We start from the raw sequence: 17079 nt of genomic DNA, 5'->3' as shown, positions 1-17079 counted from the left end.
TTTTGCTTTGTCATTCCGAGCAGCCTTTTGGAATCTTCTGTTCAGCTCTTTAGTATCTTGAATTCTTCCTTGTGCTTTGGCTTCTCTACGCTCCAGTGCCATCTTCAGAGTCTGTTCTGACATCCATTTTGGTCTTTTCTTCCTCTTCTGTCTTTGTAATGACTGTCTGCACTCTTCCTGTTACATATGTGCCTTGTCTGTATCTCTAATAATGCATATAAAGCTGAACATACTTTTTTTTTACTTAGATATCTGAGATACGTCAAGAAGAAAGCCAATTCAACTCTATTCACTTAGGTTCAAAAACATAAAGGCTGATTCTTCTACATCACATCTACCTTCATTTATCAGATCAACTGAAATACTATTTCATGAAAATGTTGTTTCCATGAGAAGACTAAAAAGAAACTTTTACATCTATGCCTTCTTTTTGTCCAGTTCACTAAAAACTGCCTGCCAATGCTTGAGTGACTCTCCAGGCACTGACAAACACAGTGTCCTTTCCCCACACAGCGTTGGAGGACACCAACAAGATGCAAAACCAACATTAGCACCTTGCCACTGCTCCTGACATCCTCCTTTGAAAGCACTGGTTTATCTACCAAGTTCAACAAAGTAAAGAGGAGAGTGTCCTTCCTTCCAGTCTATTAGTTAATCTTGAAGCAAATAACTTTTTAATCCCGTATGTAGACTAAACCCTTATGAGAGTAATCTTACCTCCATGTTGTCGTCATTGTTAAATGCCACTGAACTGTCTAGGCCTCACAACGACCCTCTGAACAGTAGATCTGAACCTTACCTATCTTGCTCCATCTTTATGATTTATGATACATTCAAGCTCATTGTTAACTGTGTCAATCCACCTTGTTGAGGGCCCTTCTCTCATCCTCCACTTTTCCCATCATGATGTCTTTTTCCAAGGCATGGTCCCTTTCAATGTGCCCAAATCATGAGTCCAAGTTTCAACACGCTTGCCTCCAAGTAGTAACCAAGTGGCACTTCCTCCAAGACAGACCTGTTTGTTCTTTTTGACACTCTACGGAATATTCAGTCATCATCTACAATGCCACAGTTCACGTGCAGTGATTCTTCTGTCATTCTTATTCATTGTCCAACTTTCAAAAGCACTGGAAGCAACTGAAAATATCACAGCTTGGATCAGGTACACTAAACTGATATAATGGTTCTTCAGCACTTTGGAGAGTCTAAGCCCTTATAGAGTATTAAACAGCAAGTTACACTATCAATAATTGCTATTACTGTCAGCTGTTATGAAGGCGAATTATGGCTCACAGTGAACTATGAGAAATTAGAACTAATGGATGTCTGTGACAAAGTAGAACTTAGGGTTTCAAGACTGTAGTTTTTACCAAAGGAAGCTCTGATGGTTTAGTGGTAAGAAGTCACAGTGCCAACCCAAAGACATGCGGTTTGAATCCACCAGCTGCTCTGTGGGAGAGAGATAGGCAATCTCTTCCCATTTTATTTACTGCCTCTGAAAACACACTGGAAGGAAAGTGATTAATCAGTTCTGACTCACTGGTACACACAACAATATCTACTGAAAAGCCCTGGTTAACAAAAAGGTGAAGGGTTCAACTCCACCAGTTGCTGTGTGAAAGAAAAAAATATGAAGATAAATTCTTTCCATAAAGATCAGTCTAAGAATCCCCATGGGGCAGTTCTAATCTGCCATATAGGGCTACGGTAAGCCTGAATCAACTCAATAGCACTCACTACAGTCTTTACAGGAAGAGATCACAGCTCACAGAGTCAACAGGTGGGTTCAAACCACCAACTTTTCTGTTAGAAACCAAGTGCTTATAATAATGCATTAATAATTATAATATTATTAATAATTATAATCTGCTAATAATGACAACTAAATATGATTTTTAGTCTATCCCACCTGAATTTCAGAACCATCTCAGGAACAGGTTTGAGGCCTTGAACACTAATGAGCGAAGACCAGATGAGTTGTGGGAGGATATCAAGGGTATCATCCAGGAAGAGTGCAAATGGTCATTGCAAAGACAGAAGAGGAAGGGAAGACCAAAATGGATGTCAGAAGAGACTGTGAAAATTGCACTGGAGTGCAGAGAAGCCAAAGCACATGGAAGAATTCAAGATACTAAAGAGTTGAATAGAAGATTTCAAAAGGCAGCACGTGATGACAAAGCGAAATATTACAATGAAATGTGCAAGGAGTTGGAGTCAGAAAATCAAAAAGGCAGAACTCACTCAGCATTTCTTAAACACAAGGAACTGAAGAACAAATTCAAAGCTCGAGTTGCTATAATCAAGGATGCTTTAGGCAGAATGTTAAATGATCCAGGGAGTATGAAAAGAAGATGGAAAGAATATACTGAATCACTGTATCGAAAGGAATTGGCAGACACAGAAGAATTTCATGAAACAACATATGAGCAAGAGCCTATGTTGATGAAAGAAGAAGTTCAGGTTGCTTTGAAGGAAATGGCAAAAAATAAGGCCCCAGGAATAGACGGTATACCAATTGACATATTTCAGTTAACAGATGCTGCCCTGGACGTGCTCACCAAGTTGTGCCAAGAAATCTGGAGAACAATCTCTTGGCCAACTGACTGGAAGAGATCTGTATTTCTTCCCATCCCAAAGAAAGGTGCCCCCGCAGAGTGTGGAAACTATAGAACAATCTCATTGATTTCACATGCAAGCAAGATTCTGCTGAAGATCATCCAAAAATGACTGGAACAGCACATCAGCAGAGAACTGCCAGAAGTCCAGGCTGGGTTTAGAAGGGGTCATGGTACTAGGGATATTGTAGCTGATGTTAGATGGATCTTAGCTGAAAGCAGAGAATACCAGAGGAATGTCTATCTGTGTTTCATTGACTATGCAAAGGTATTTGACTGTGTGGATAATAAGAAACTGTGGCTGACTCTGAGAAGAATGGGAATCCCAGAACACTTGATCGTGCTAATGTGAAACCTATACTTCGACCAGGAAGCAGTCGTCAGAACAGAGCAAAGGAACAGCGCATGGTTCAAAATTGGGAAGGGCGTATGCCAGGGATGCATCCTGTCTCCATACCTTTTCAACATGTATGCAGAACAGATTACCCGGGAGGCTGGGCTCTATGAGCAGAAATGTGGGGTCAAGATAGGTCTATGATTTATCAACAATCTGCGTTATGCAGACGACACAACCCTGCTTGCTGAAACTGAGGAGGACCTGAAGTGCTTGCAGTAGAGGGTCAAGGACTGCAGCCTCCAATATGGATTGAAGCTCAATGTCAAGAAGACAAAGATTCTCACCACTGGACCAATTGGCAGCAGCAGGATGGATGGTGAAGAGATTGAGATTGTACACAACTTTAGTTTGCTTGGCTCCACAATCAACACTCTTGACACCAGTAGCCAGGAAATTAAAAGGCGCATTGCCATGGGAAAGTCTGCTGTTAGGGACCTCTCCAAAGTGCTGAAGAGCAGTGGTGTCTCTCTGGAGACAAAGGTGTGTCTGATACAGGCCATGGTCTTTGCAATCACTTGTTATGCATCAGAGAGTTGGACAATGACCAAGGAGGAAAGAAGGAGAATTGATGCCTTTGAGGTGTGGTGCTGGAGAAGAGTATTAAGAGTACCATGGACTGCTAGGAAAACAAATAGATTTGTCCTAGAGAGGGTTAAACCAGGCTACTCCTAGGAGGCAAGGATTCTGGGGCTTCGTCTGACATACTTTGGACATGTTGTAAGGAGGGACCAGTCCATGCAGAGGGACATCATGCTGGGGAGGGTGGAGGGACAGCGCAGGAGAGGAAGGCCCTCTGTGAGGTGGATTGATTCAGTGACTGGGATAATTGGGATGGGAGTGTCAGAGACTGTGCGATTGGCACAGGACAGAGCGGAGTTTAGGGCTGTCGTACACAGGGTCGCTATGATTTGCAAGCAACTTGACGGCACATAACAAAAACAACAACAACAACAACTTCCTATTCCTTTCTGGACCTGGAAGATTTTTCCTCTTTAACTAAAATTAAAATGACATTTCTTCATTCTCATCTCATTCATTCCTATTCAGTTTCCCTTCCCTTCATTGAGAAGTTAGGCACATGAATCAGAAAATCGGAATCGTGTTCCATCTGGCTGCAGCTGGAAAGAAAATCAGCAGTTTGTTTCATGGTATATTTAGTTATAAATGAGCAGGAAATACTTTCTCTCTTCCTTTAGCTAAATGCTAAACAAAACTTACATCTTTTCCCAGGACTCTGAGTTCAAACTGAGTCTCCTTGAAGTGAACCTTTGTAATCCGAGGCCTGAAAAACAAAGCAGATGTTTTTATTATTTAAAATTGTTAAGAAATTCAGAGTAGTATCCAGTGAAAAAGATTGCTTAATAGTAGTCAATATACTTCATCCCTAAGTACAGAGTATTCTTTTTCCCTTCCTCTGAAAATACCCCTGAACAAAATTCTGATTTCATTTTCCGCCAATAAATTTGTAGTAAAAAATAAAACAAAACCGATTGACTCCAATTTATGGTGACTCCAAATGTACCAGATGAGAACTGTTGCCCCAAAAGTTTTCAATGGCTGACCATTTCTCCAAAGGCAACTTTGTAACTGGACGTGAAGTCATATGGTAAGAAGGTCTAGGGTTATGTTGTTGTTAGGTGTCACTGAGTCAACCCCACCTCACTAACTATGGTCAACAGAATAAAATTTTGCCCCATCTTGTGTCGTTCTCACTGTCTTCACATTACAGTCACAATGTCAATCATCTTATCAGGCTTTCTCTCCTTCACTAATCCTCCATCTTTCTAGGGACTGGTCCACCCTGGCAACAAGCCCAAAGTACATGGGGTAAAGTTTCATCATCGTCACCACCAATTAGCACCCCCAGTTTTACTGTTTCCAAGACAGATGTGTTTACTCCTCTGGTGGTCCAGGAGATAGTCAGGACTCTTCACTAACACTACAATTCAAAAGTGTCAGTTCTTTGATTTTCTTTTTTCATGGTCCAACTTCCACAATAATACGAAACAACTGAAAATACCATCCATTGGATCAGCTGAATCTTAATCTTTAAACGAGCATCTTTACTCATTAGCGCTTGAAAGTGGTCTTTGGCAGCAGATTTTCTCAACACAACACGTGTTTTGATTTCCTAATCACTGCTTCATTGGTGCTGACTGTGAATACAAGTCAAATGAAATCTTTAACAACTTCCATCTTTTCTTCCTTTATCATCACGTTGTCAGCCTAATGATCAATACTGCCTACTGATGAAAAGTGTACGTACAAGGTTATAGACTTCCCAACATCCTCTTTAGAATCAGCTCACAGTGCACAAGGATACAGATGTCTTGTAAGGCCTCGAGATGGGCTGACAATCTTACTATATACACTGTGTCCATGGACAAAAGTGTTAAGGAAGCTATTACATAAAGTTTGTAGAGAAAAGTACATATTAAGCTGTCCTGGGTGTCAATTATTTCTTTACCAACCATTATAGAGGTACATAGTTCCCCCCCAACCAATTCCTTTCATTCATACACAGCCTCATAACCCCAGCATACCTATTATTTCATAACTTTCACATCAATTCTGCTTTCAAGTTATACCTACCAGAAATACTTCCCCACTTGCTTTTTACTCTTGTAGACAACAACACCAACTGGAGTTAATCCTAAGAAATACTCAGACTTGTTTTCTCCCTGCAAAACCAAGCATATGTCTATAGTCATCAATTTATTCCTGTAAATGCTCTTTGTCAAACAGCATTGGGCTATGTGAACATAAGTCTGTTGCACTAACGGTGGGTACAGTATTTGAAAGATAATCTGTTTAGAACACTAGATGCTGTTGTTAGAAGCCATTAGTTGAGAATGACTCCCAGTGACTCTATGAACAAAAAATCTGAATGCTGTGCTATCCTCATCATTTCTGACATACTCGAGCCCAGTGTTGCAAGGACTGTGTCAATATATCCGGTTGAGGGTCTTCTCTTTTGTCGACCCTCCAACTTTCCTAGCATGATGCCTCTCTCCAAGTTATAGCCTTTCTTTGCAACATGTTTAACTAGTAAAGCTAGAATAACTGGTTTGTTGTTAATTTTTCCGAAGTCTTAACATTTATGTCTTAAATTAATTCACACTTGTAACTGCAGCTAACTAAAAGGAAGCTGGGCTATCAATCTGCAGCCTAAACAAGTCACCCCATGCTGCTAATATCTGTGGGATTCAAGTGTGGTGCCCATTAATTGGAATCACCTGTGTAGCTTTAAGTGCTGATGCCTCGATGTCATGGCAACCAATTATATCAGAATCTCTAGTAATGAGGCCTAGGTATTGTAAGCATTTAAAAAAAAAAGCTGCAGGCACGTCTCCTGGGCAAGCAGGGATAGAAAACCACTAGCTTATGAAGGGTCCCTTCAAATGGTCCATCTGGATCTCCGTCTCTGATGTGGACAATTATGTGGTCTTTTCTGCCATCACCCTGTGCAGGGTATCCAGGTGGCTAAATGCCTTCACGCATGGATTCTCTAATTATACTCTCTCTTCCATTTATGGTTAAGATATTTAAAAATTAAATAATCTAGTAAAGATAAATCCATTCTTGTCAAGTCAATTCTGACCTACAGCAACCCTCCTTCAAGTCTGTAAATATTTTTAAGAGGCTACTGTCCATCTTTCTCCCATGGAATTATTAGACAGATTTGAACTAAAGACTTTTTGATTAGCAACGCAGTATATTATGCACTACACTACTAGAGCTCTGGCAAAAATTCATTGTTGTTGGGTACCATCAGGTCAACTACAATTCATAGTAACCCTATGAACAACAGACCTGAACCCTGCCCCCTGCTGAGTCATTGCTACACTCTTCATCATATAAAAGTGCATTGTAGTCACTGTTTCAATCCTCACTGAGGATCTACTGTTTATTTTTATGTACAGTTGAGTTGCTTGCAATTCATAGTGACCCCATGCATAATAGCTCTGAAGCCTGCTCTATCCTGAGCCAGTTTCACTGTCTCTGGCACACCTACCCCCATGACCCCAATTACTGTGTCAATCTGTCTTATCCAGGATCTAGAGACCCTTAATATCCAAGCAAAGGCAAATTTCAATGATGAAAATGGAATCCTGAAATGAAAAAGTCACAGGTAGAGAGGCCACCAAGGACATGTACAAAACTGCCTGCTTGTATTAATGATGTTTCTATTCAAACAGTAATTTGCAAAATTATTCTCACAAGGACCATAAAACAATCAATATGCTTTGAAAGAATGTCAGCTGTTACCCATTTTCAACTCTAAAAATTCAATCCTAGAGGAATGTATGGACAGTTCTAACAAATCCAGATCATCTGCCATAAATTCTCACCAAAAACCAAAATTTCTTTCAATTAGGATAAACATTACACAAATGCAAAAGCATTTTGCAAGATAATCTCTCTTTATCAAGATGCTAAAGAATTGTAAAAAACAAAACAAAACAAAAACACCCCAAACACCAAATAACTGAAAACCTCAAGATTAATGTGGTTGGGAGGGGAAAGTTCCACACCATAGTAAGAAGAATCTAAGATCAGAGGAATTGCTACCTTCCCCAATCAGGACCCTTTTTAAATCACCGAATTAGTACAACCTCAGGAATGCTTCTAGTGCTTTAAATTACTGTGAGATGATTTCTTGTTTTAGGAAACCTTGATGAGCAAAAGACATTACAAGATACACGAGTGAGTTATATGCATTAGTGAAAGGAAGTTTTATCAAGGTTCCTTAAAAATTGAGTTCTGTGATCCAACTGACAAATAAAAAAGTCTCCATATAATCTTTAGCAATTCATTTCCTATGAAGATGAAGGCACTTGATGCCTTCTCTCAAATAATCAAATGTGACTACAGCTAACTAAACTCGTTTAAATCAAAGGCAATGGCATTTCAGTCTCTCTGGCACAGAATAATCAATTGGTAGCTTTAGACAGCTGGCTCAAAGGCTGAGGCCAGGATCCAGAACACTCACACAGACTCACTGTAATTGCTCACGGGCTATATTTGGCAAGTTTTCATTATTCCCTGGAGAAAATATGCAAAACATTTCTATTAATGCAGTGATACCAAGAGCAGGTAGTAGTGACCTTATAATGGACAGAACTTACACATCCAACACAGAACCACCCACAACTGTACCTTGGCCTGCAGCCTAATGCTTACTTTACCTGCCAAATCGTTTCATAAATGTTTTTCAGCCATAAAGTCTATTTTTGGAAAACCCTCATGTTTTCTGTCTACAACAATCAATTACAGACCAATTTTAAATCGTTTTGACGTTTAGACGAAGCCCTTTGGAACTGTTATCCAGATTGTGTTTTCAAGCCCAGTTAATTGTTTTCTACACATGAAAATATAATCACAGCCTTTTATGCAAAACTCATTAGGGTTTAATCCACACAAGAGATGTTCTGAATTCAAAGAAGCACAGATAAAAAAAAAGTATCATCTGCTTGCTCTATAACACGACTGCAGCTTTCCTTTGGGAGTTTCAGTGACTTTTAAAGAAAAATGTCATCAGCTTAAAATATTTTGTGTTAATTAAATGTTACTCACATAGACAGGATGGAGGTCAGCACCATACATTTCCAGGGACCTGGCAGTCCTCAAGTAATTCAGCTCAGCTTCTGAAGGAGCTTGACCCCTATTCCCAACAACAAAGAAAAAAACCAGAAAGCCTTACTTTACTGATAGCTACTGCACTCCCAGGGAACATAAACCATCTTTATTCCATTGTTGTTGCATACTGTTGGCTCAGAACCAACTCATAACTGATCCTCCAGTGGGTTTTCAGAAGCAGTAAATTGCACGGGGAAGAGAAATAATCCTTTGTTGTAATGCAAATAAATGTCTTTGCATTTTCTCAAGGTCCCTGACTTCTTGGTAACAAAATTTTAATACTCTGAGGGGATCACTCACTTATTGTCTTTGAATCAGAAATGACTCATATCTGAACCCCCCCCCCACAGGGTTTCCAAAAATGTATGTCAAAAGGAGGAGATCACCCATCTTCCTCATTCATAGCTGCTGGCAGACTCGAACTAACAGAGAAATGTGGACTTTGTGTTAGCAGCACAACTCCATACCAACTATGCCACATAACCAAGTCCCCAGTGGACTAAACTAAACCTACTGTCGTCATATCAATTTTTACTCAAAGGACCATCCAAGAGAGGGAGAACTGTCCCACAGGATTTCCAAGGTTGTGAACCTTCATGCAAGTTGACTGCCACATTTTTCTCCAGTGGAGGGAATGATGAGTTTGAACCACTAGCTTTCTGGTTAGGAGCCAAGTACCGTAAAAGCTCCTCCCAAATGTCCTAACATCTATTAAAAGTCCTCAGTTTCTCCCCCAGGAAGTTGTTGAGGCTACAAGCACTCTCATTAAGACATACCCTTTGCAAAGAGTAAAATATCTTTGTGTACTAGACCTCTCCCGCAGAAGAAAGGAAATTAAGATGTATGGGCAAAAAGAGAGAATGGTCCCCCTCTAGCCCAAGTTAGGTCACAGTAGCATCTGAGCATGTGTGTACTTCAAAAGCAATCAGCATTTGAAAATTTTTAAAATGTCATTTTTCTCTCCATTTCAAGTGCAGAAATCTTCCCGAAATCGTCACTGGTGAAAACAAAAGTAAAACAACTCATTGCCAAGTCAGAAACAACTCATAGCTAAGCCTCCAGTGGGTTTTCAGAGGCTGAAAGCTGCAGAGGAGGACACTGTCCATATTTCCTCCCCAAAACAATTGGTGGATTCAAACCACCTGCCATTGGGTTGACAGCACAACTACTTAACCATTTGGCTACCAGAAGACACAGAAATTACCAAAGATTTCTAGCAAAAATGAGCATCTTCCAGGAATCTGTGTGGATAAGTGAAACTCTCTGTGTATCACAAAAAGTGGGGAAGAAAGTGAGATTTTCATGATTAACAAAAGGACCTAAGACTTTTGGAGAACAACTCTTACTTTCGTGCATTGACACATTCCTATTTCAGTCTCGGTTCAGTGGCTGGGGACTCAGCAATATTATACTTTGGATATCCAGGAAGAATATCCATTACAAACTAGATACAAGAAAAATACCAAACTGGGACCAAGCTTTGTTTTCTCAGAAATAAGAGTCACATTGTTAACATCACCACATAAAGCACATATAAGGCCCCTGGATCATAGCTCCTTGATAATTTAAAAATAAAATTGTACTTTGAAACTCCCAGTAGAATTAGTATTCTCAGAATGCACCAAACACACTGCCCTTCATAATGTTATAGCAAGTACTCTCTTAGAATCCACTTCAGTAAAATCTTAAAACGAAGGACTCTATAATCAGGCTGGAGAGCCTTCTAGTGCATGCTAATATAAGATGGAGAGCCTGGTTTCTCTGATTGTAATTCAGCAATTGACTTCTGCTTCTACTCACTGAAACAGTTCCTTTAGGCAAACATTTTTGTTGACCCATCTATTCTACACTTTGTTCTTAACTATAATGGATCCGAAACCAAGCAAATCCAAGAGAAATGTTATTATCTAGAAAGCCGTAAAACAGTTTAGAGGATTTAACCAAAATAATTCTAATTAAAATGTCAATGATGTATATCCTTAATGGAAAATCCTACTATGGGAGCACATATATTCCAATGTTAACATAATACCCACAGAATCTTTACACTGGTGTCATCACCATTTCTGGATTTACGGATATAAACTGAATAGGACAGCTAAAATTGAAGGTTTCAAAAATATAAGACAGGTAAAATACAGACTGCATTAAGGCATTTGTAGTTCATTTTTGTAGGTAAGAAACATATTTGTAGTTAAGAAAAATACTTTTTTATAATGCCCTGGTGACTAAAAAAAAAAAGTTTGTAAAATAAAATACAGAAAGAATACTTCCATTAATATAAAGGCATATGCACATAAATTTTCTAGGAAAAACTATGAATGCTGAGAAATCCAAAAGGTCATGGAACAAAATGTCATGCCAAGTATTGCTGGTTATGGAACATGTTTTCTCATTTAGACTTTATAAATTATTGTGTTGTCTGAGCATTTTAGTGCTGTTGATGTTTTTGTTAACTCGCTGAGCCGAGTGTTACTCATAGTGACTCTATGAACAATGCGTCCTAGAAGGTGAAGAATTTTTCATTCTAAGTATTTTTCTTGTGCCTGCCAATAGCACACAGAAATAATTAGTGGATAATGAAACATAAAATGACTCTTACATTATAGTTTTATGAATCCTTTCTATGGCTTCTTCAAGTTCTTCCTTCTGATCGGGAACAAAACGGTACTCTGAGACATATCCTGCAGTATGCTTATATGGGTCATAGTCGCCAAGTTCAGCTGGGAAGAAAAAGAAAAATCTATTTTTTTTCTATGTTAGGAAACATGTTCTCTAAATGTTTAACTGTTAATTAATTCATATATAATAATAAAAATAAGTTTAATAAAATACTTCTGATTAACAATGCAAGACCATTATTGTAGAAATAGAAAAATAACTATTAAAATGTGTATGAGGATCCAAGGGGGTACAGGGTAGGAGCAGAGGGGTGAGGATGGGAAGGGTGCTAATAATAGGATCACACAATTTGATGGCTAGAGGGAGGAATGGGTCAAGGAAATGGGAAAGACCTGTTGTGAAAAAATGTACGCAAACGTTATAATTAACCCAGCATAAAATAAAAATGTATTTAATAAATACTTTTTATAACATATATGTGGATACTAGAAATAAAAACAAAAATGTAAGTTCTGTATTTTTGCTTTCCTAGAGAATATAATCACATTAACTTTAATTTCAATTATTTTAATTAATTATATAGACTAAAAAATTACAAACAAAATTTAGAATGCATACATTAGAAATACTAGAGGTGTAAAAAAAACAACCATGACCTCAATATACTCTCTGATAATGATGTCAAGAGATAATGCATGTGAATCAAAATGTATTTACCCCAAATAACATCCTGGAAACATGACAAATAACATCCTGGAAATGTGACAGAATGCTACATGTAACACTCTTAAATTTCACACAAAGGGAAAGGGAGCCAGAAAACTCACTATGTCTTCAAAACATTCACCTCCTATGTTAACCCACCTTTCAAGACTCAACCCAATGTGATTTTAATCACTAGAACGTTTTTCCAAATTATTGTTGGCTTGCAAAAATAAGGACCATGCTGTAAAACTTGGTCCCTATCTATCTTGAACCTTGAAAACATTAAGCTGGGTGAAGTAAGTCAATCACAGAAAGATAAATGGTCTAACTTGTGTCATTAGATGTCAAGGCAGTCTATCTCATAGTGACCTGATACAACAGGACTAAACACTGCCTGTTCCTATGCCATCTTCACACTCCTTGCTGTGTTTGAATCCTTTGTTGAAGCTAGTGTGTCTGTCAATCGATCTCTTTGAGAGTCTTCCTTTTTTCCACTGACCCTTTACTTTTAAAAAGAAAAGCTTGTGGCTGATGCCACAGGGAGCTGCAATGCTAAGCCCAAGTCTATTCTTCTCTCTTGGTTCGAATCTCCTAGTGGTTTCAAGGCAGAAAGATGGGCCATCTCCTCCCATTCAGTTTACAGCTTCAGAAGTGTGTTTTATTTTTCCTTCTTTAGCAAGTATGAGGCCCTTTTCTGAGAGTAGGACCTCCTGATAGTATATCCAAAGTACACGAGATGAAATCTTGAAATAGTGTCTACTAATGAGGATTCTAATAGCATTCTGGCAAATGCATAGAGACTAGAGTTTAATAGTAGTTATCAAGAGCAAGACGAGTCCTGGCTGCACAATGATTAAAGCACCCAACTGCTAAATGAAAGCCCAATGGTTCAAATCCATGAGCAGTTTCACAGGAGAAAGCTGTGACAGCCTGATTCCACAAAGATTATAGTACAGCCTTCAATATCCGGACAGGCAGCTCTACTCTGTCTTATAGCAGCACTAGGCTTCAGAATCAACTTGACAAATAAGTTGGAGTTTTGTTTGTTTTTGTACCAAGTGTGTGTGGAGGCAGGGTGGGGAGGGAGTATCTGTTTCTAGGAAGTATTGAGTTGCTTCTATTCATGGTGATGCAAAATTTGGAAACAGATATTGATAATGGTTGTACAAATTACTGGTGTAACTGGGTTTCAGGATTGTATTCATAAAACATGTTGAATTACCAAGTGTTTTGTTATCTATAGTTTTACAACAAGAAAATCCAGTTATCTTTCTCTAGACATTTTTAAATCAACTCTACTTAAGCAGAACCTACACTGGATGGCATAAGCTCCCAGCTGAGCTGCAGTGTTGATGGGGCAGGGCAGCCGGCCCTGGAGGACGTCTTGCTTCACTTGCAAGAAAAACTGATATCTAAAAAAGAAAGGAGAAAAAAAAAATTAATGGTATTCTACACTTTGGTGGCCCAGTATCAAGAAGCTGCATTGTAATCCCAAAGGCACAGTTCGAGGCCATCAGCTGCTCCGAGAGAGAAGGATGGGCAATCTCCTCCCATGATTACTGCTTCTGAAAACCCACCAGAGGGTCTGCTATGGGTCAGATACAATTCTACGATATACGAGAACAGTACTCAAAGTCAAAGGTTCAGACCTCGATAATCAAGGGAGCATCCAATCACCTTTAATGAAATTATAGCAACTCTCTACTCTTTGGGGGAGACAGCTGTTGAGAGAACAGGACCGATCTGAATGTACCTGACTGGGTACAAGATCAGACTGCCAGCCTGGCCCCTCGGCTAATACTCACCAGCTCTGTGGCCTGAGGCTGCTTCTGAACTTCTCTAAAAGCCCATCTCCTCACCGATATGAAGGTTAAATATAAGCTATTATCTCCATTATCATTACTACTAGTTCCACTACTTGTGACATGCTTTTACTGAGAGAAACAAATTACAAGGCCCCAACATAAATTACAAGTGCTATCTATAGACACTAAAATCCTGTAGACAGGTATGAAAAGGTCATTACAGGGTACTTCCATTAATCTTACTATTTTAGATTTGTCCATTATCTGCAGATTTTCAGTCCATATTGCCTGACGAAACAGTACCCCACACTATTCTAAATAAATAAAAATAACGAAGTAGGTTACATATAAAAATCTATGCAAGCCTTCAAAATGAGCCAGTACTATTAGCATCTCCATTTTACAGGTGAAGAAACTAATAAGAGATAATCAACTGGTTAAGCAGCAAACCCAGAATTAGAATCTTGGCAACCTAACCCTGGGATTCTCTCAATCAGGACCTTGAGCAACGGTAACTAGAATTTACTTTTTGAGTAGTTTCTCTTTGATCATCACCTTCTCTGGTGACACAGTGGTAATGAGTTGTGTTACCAACATAAAAGTATGTGGTTCGAATCTATCAGCTGCTCCATTGGAGAAAGATGGACAATTTCCTCCTGTGTAATTTATGGCCTCTGAAAACCTGCCAGACAGTCAGCTTTGAACCAGTTCTGACTCCACGGCACATAGAAACAAGTTTTTTCCTTACTCAGCCTTTTGGCCAGTAAGATGAAAAAAAGTTCAAGATTATCAAGTAAACAATGAACCAAAAATGTCATCTCTGGCTATCATCACTTATACACGCGCGCGCGCGCGCGCGCGCGCACACACACACACACACACACACACATTTTCACATTCCAGGCTCTCCTTTCATGATTTCTCTTTCTTTGCACAATGAACTCTTGTCATTAGCAAGGATAAGGATAGGGGGAAAATTTTTAAAAAGCAAATTTTTAAAATCAGCTGTTGTAAAACTTTTCTTCTCAAAATGCTACAATGATTGTTTCCAAAATATTGGTGGCAATTTAGATGGCAGTCATAAAGCCTGAGTGAAGATCAGCCTAACTCTGTATTTTCCTCAATGCAGGTTTAAATAAAGGGTATTACCATCTTCCAGGTGTCTAGATAAGAGGAAGACAACAATTGTAACCACTCCAGCCATGCTCTCTGCCTCACAGTTACTAAAATTGCTGTCTCTGGAATCTATACATTTCTTTCTATCCCCTAGATCAGGTTCCCATTCACTAGATTGTTAAAATTCCCTCTTAAGTAGCCTGCCATCTTTCAGATTACCTCCCTCCTAAATAACTTTCCTGGTAGCCTAGTGTCAAGGAACTGCACCGTCAATCTGAAGACTTGCAGTTCAAATCCACCAGCTGTTCCACGGGATAAAGGTGGGCAATCTCTTCCCATGCAATTTCCTGCCTCTGGAAATCCACTGGAGGGTCAGATATGAGTTTGTTCTGACTGGATGGTACATATCAACAACAAAAAGAGATAAATAGGGAGCTTAATGGTAAGGAGTTGTGCTACCAGCCCAAAGGCATGTGGTTCAAATCCACCAGCTGCTCTGTGAGAGAAAGATGGGCAATCTCCTACCATATGATTAACTGGCCTTGAAAATCCACTAGAGGGTCAGCTATGGGTACATTGTGACTACAGTATACAACAAGAAGTAAATAAGATTCTTAACAACCAAACAAGATCACTCCTTTTCCTTAGTCATTAAGATTATGGTCACACCCTATAAGGTAACCATAAGACTGTGGCTTAACCATGAAGGCTTTCACTCCTGTCCCCACTATCCACACTCATTTTCTAGGCCTGCATCACTATCTTCTAGTCTATGGATTGTTCCACATCCTCTACTTAGACACACTATATTTACCTTGTGATAAACAGTGTTCCTCTTAGAGAGCAGGAGAGGAAAGGAACACCAAGAGAAAAAAGCTTCAAAGCAGAGATTAATCAAGAATTACTCCTACTTGCTGAAGATGTGTTGCTTGACTACTTTCTTTGTCAACTGATAATGTGGAGACCCTTTTCCTGAAGTTTTGTTTGTTGGAGTTTTTTTGTTTTAATTTTTTAAGAAATGGGACACAGATACATATGTTCTCCTTTAAAAGATTCCCCCCCCCCTACTATTTCTCTGTGAGTTCAATTATACTGGGATAGTTTGGGTGTTTCTGGAAGCCTTGCCATTAAAATATCATATATTAGCGTGGTTATTCCTAGTAGATGGGTGTCAGTGGAGGACACTTTATGAACAGCAGCCTAACATTGTTTAACATAGTTCTCTAGCAGATGAAAGGCACTCAAAACGTTCCTGGGGTAGAACTCCCTCCCCAGAGTAGAATCTACCTTAATGACACGGGTAGAATAAAGCTCTCAGGGCCTTTCTTTGCCAATGTGGCATAACTTAAAATGAGAATAAATAGCTGAAAACATCTATTATTAATCAGAGCATAAAATATATGAATTATGATTCTAAAAAAATTGGTAGCTGTCAAAAACATAACAGAATGCATAATAAAGATCAATATCCTAGGCATTAGTGAACTGAAATATACTTGTATTGGTCATTTTTAATCTGACAACTATGTAGTCTACTATATTGAGAATGACAAACAGAAAAACAATGGTGTTGCATTCATCATCAAAAAGAACACTTCAAGATCTTTCCCAAAGTACAGTACTGTCAGTATTACAATAATATCCACACACACAAAAGGAAAATCTGCTAATATAATTATTCAAATTTATGCACCAATCAACTAAAGCCAAAAATAGACATTGAGGACTTCTACCAATCGCCCAAGGTTGGTGATTTTAAGTTGCGGCCCTCAGGCCTGGTTCAAACTGTTTTTCTGTCAAACATTCTTCCAGGTGGTATAGCACTGGTCTGTGCATTTGCTGTACAGAGGTAACTCATGGTTGCTGTGATGCTGAACACTGTGACACTGATATGCCAAATGCGATAGTGGTTACCCACAGTGGACAGTGTTTGCTGGAGCTTCCCAATTAAAACAATCCTGGAAGCAGAAGGGGCATCCACTTCTGAAATGGCATGCCTCTTGAAGCTCTATGAACAGTGCTCAGGCCTTTCATTCATAAGGTCACTATGAGTCATCTACAACTTGATGGCACCTAACAACAACAACAGAGGGACCTCTGGTGGACTAGTGGTAAGAAGCTGCACTGCAATCCCGATGGCACACAGTTCAAATCCACCAGATGATATATATATATCTAT

At 39.1% G+C, this 17079-nt stretch overlaps 1 protein-coding gene across 1 annotated transcript in view; it reads right to left on the bottom strand.

Moving 5' to 3' along the window:
* EPB41L4A (erythrocyte membrane protein band 4.1 like 4A) overlaps positions 1-17079 on the bottom strand; it is a 373049-nt gene that overhangs the window by 145522 nt on the left and 210448 nt on the right. The window contains exons 5-9 of the mRNA XM_006886688.1: positions 13294-13391; positions 11255-11375; positions 8590-8677; positions 5605-5693; positions 4231-4294 (exon numbers count right to left, since the gene is read on the bottom strand). Coding sequence (XP_006886750.1) covers positions 4231-4294; positions 5605-5693; positions 8590-8677; positions 11255-11375; positions 13294-13391 — 460 coding nt within the window. The remainder of the gene's footprint in view (positions 1-4230; positions 4295-5604; positions 5694-8589; positions 8678-11254; positions 11376-13293; positions 13392-17079) is intronic.

The sequence above is a fragment of the Elephantulus edwardii genome, unplaced genomic scaffold, assembly GCF_000299155.1.
Source record: "Elephantulus edwardii isolate Elephantulus edwardi_28Jun2011 unplaced genomic scaffold, EleEdw1.0 scaffold00050, whole genome shotgun sequence".
NCBI classification, from domain to species: domain Eukaryota; kingdom Metazoa; phylum Chordata; class Mammalia; order Macroscelidea; family Macroscelididae; genus Elephantulus; species Elephantulus edwardii.
This window is presented reverse-complemented; position numbering and strand designations above follow the sequence as displayed.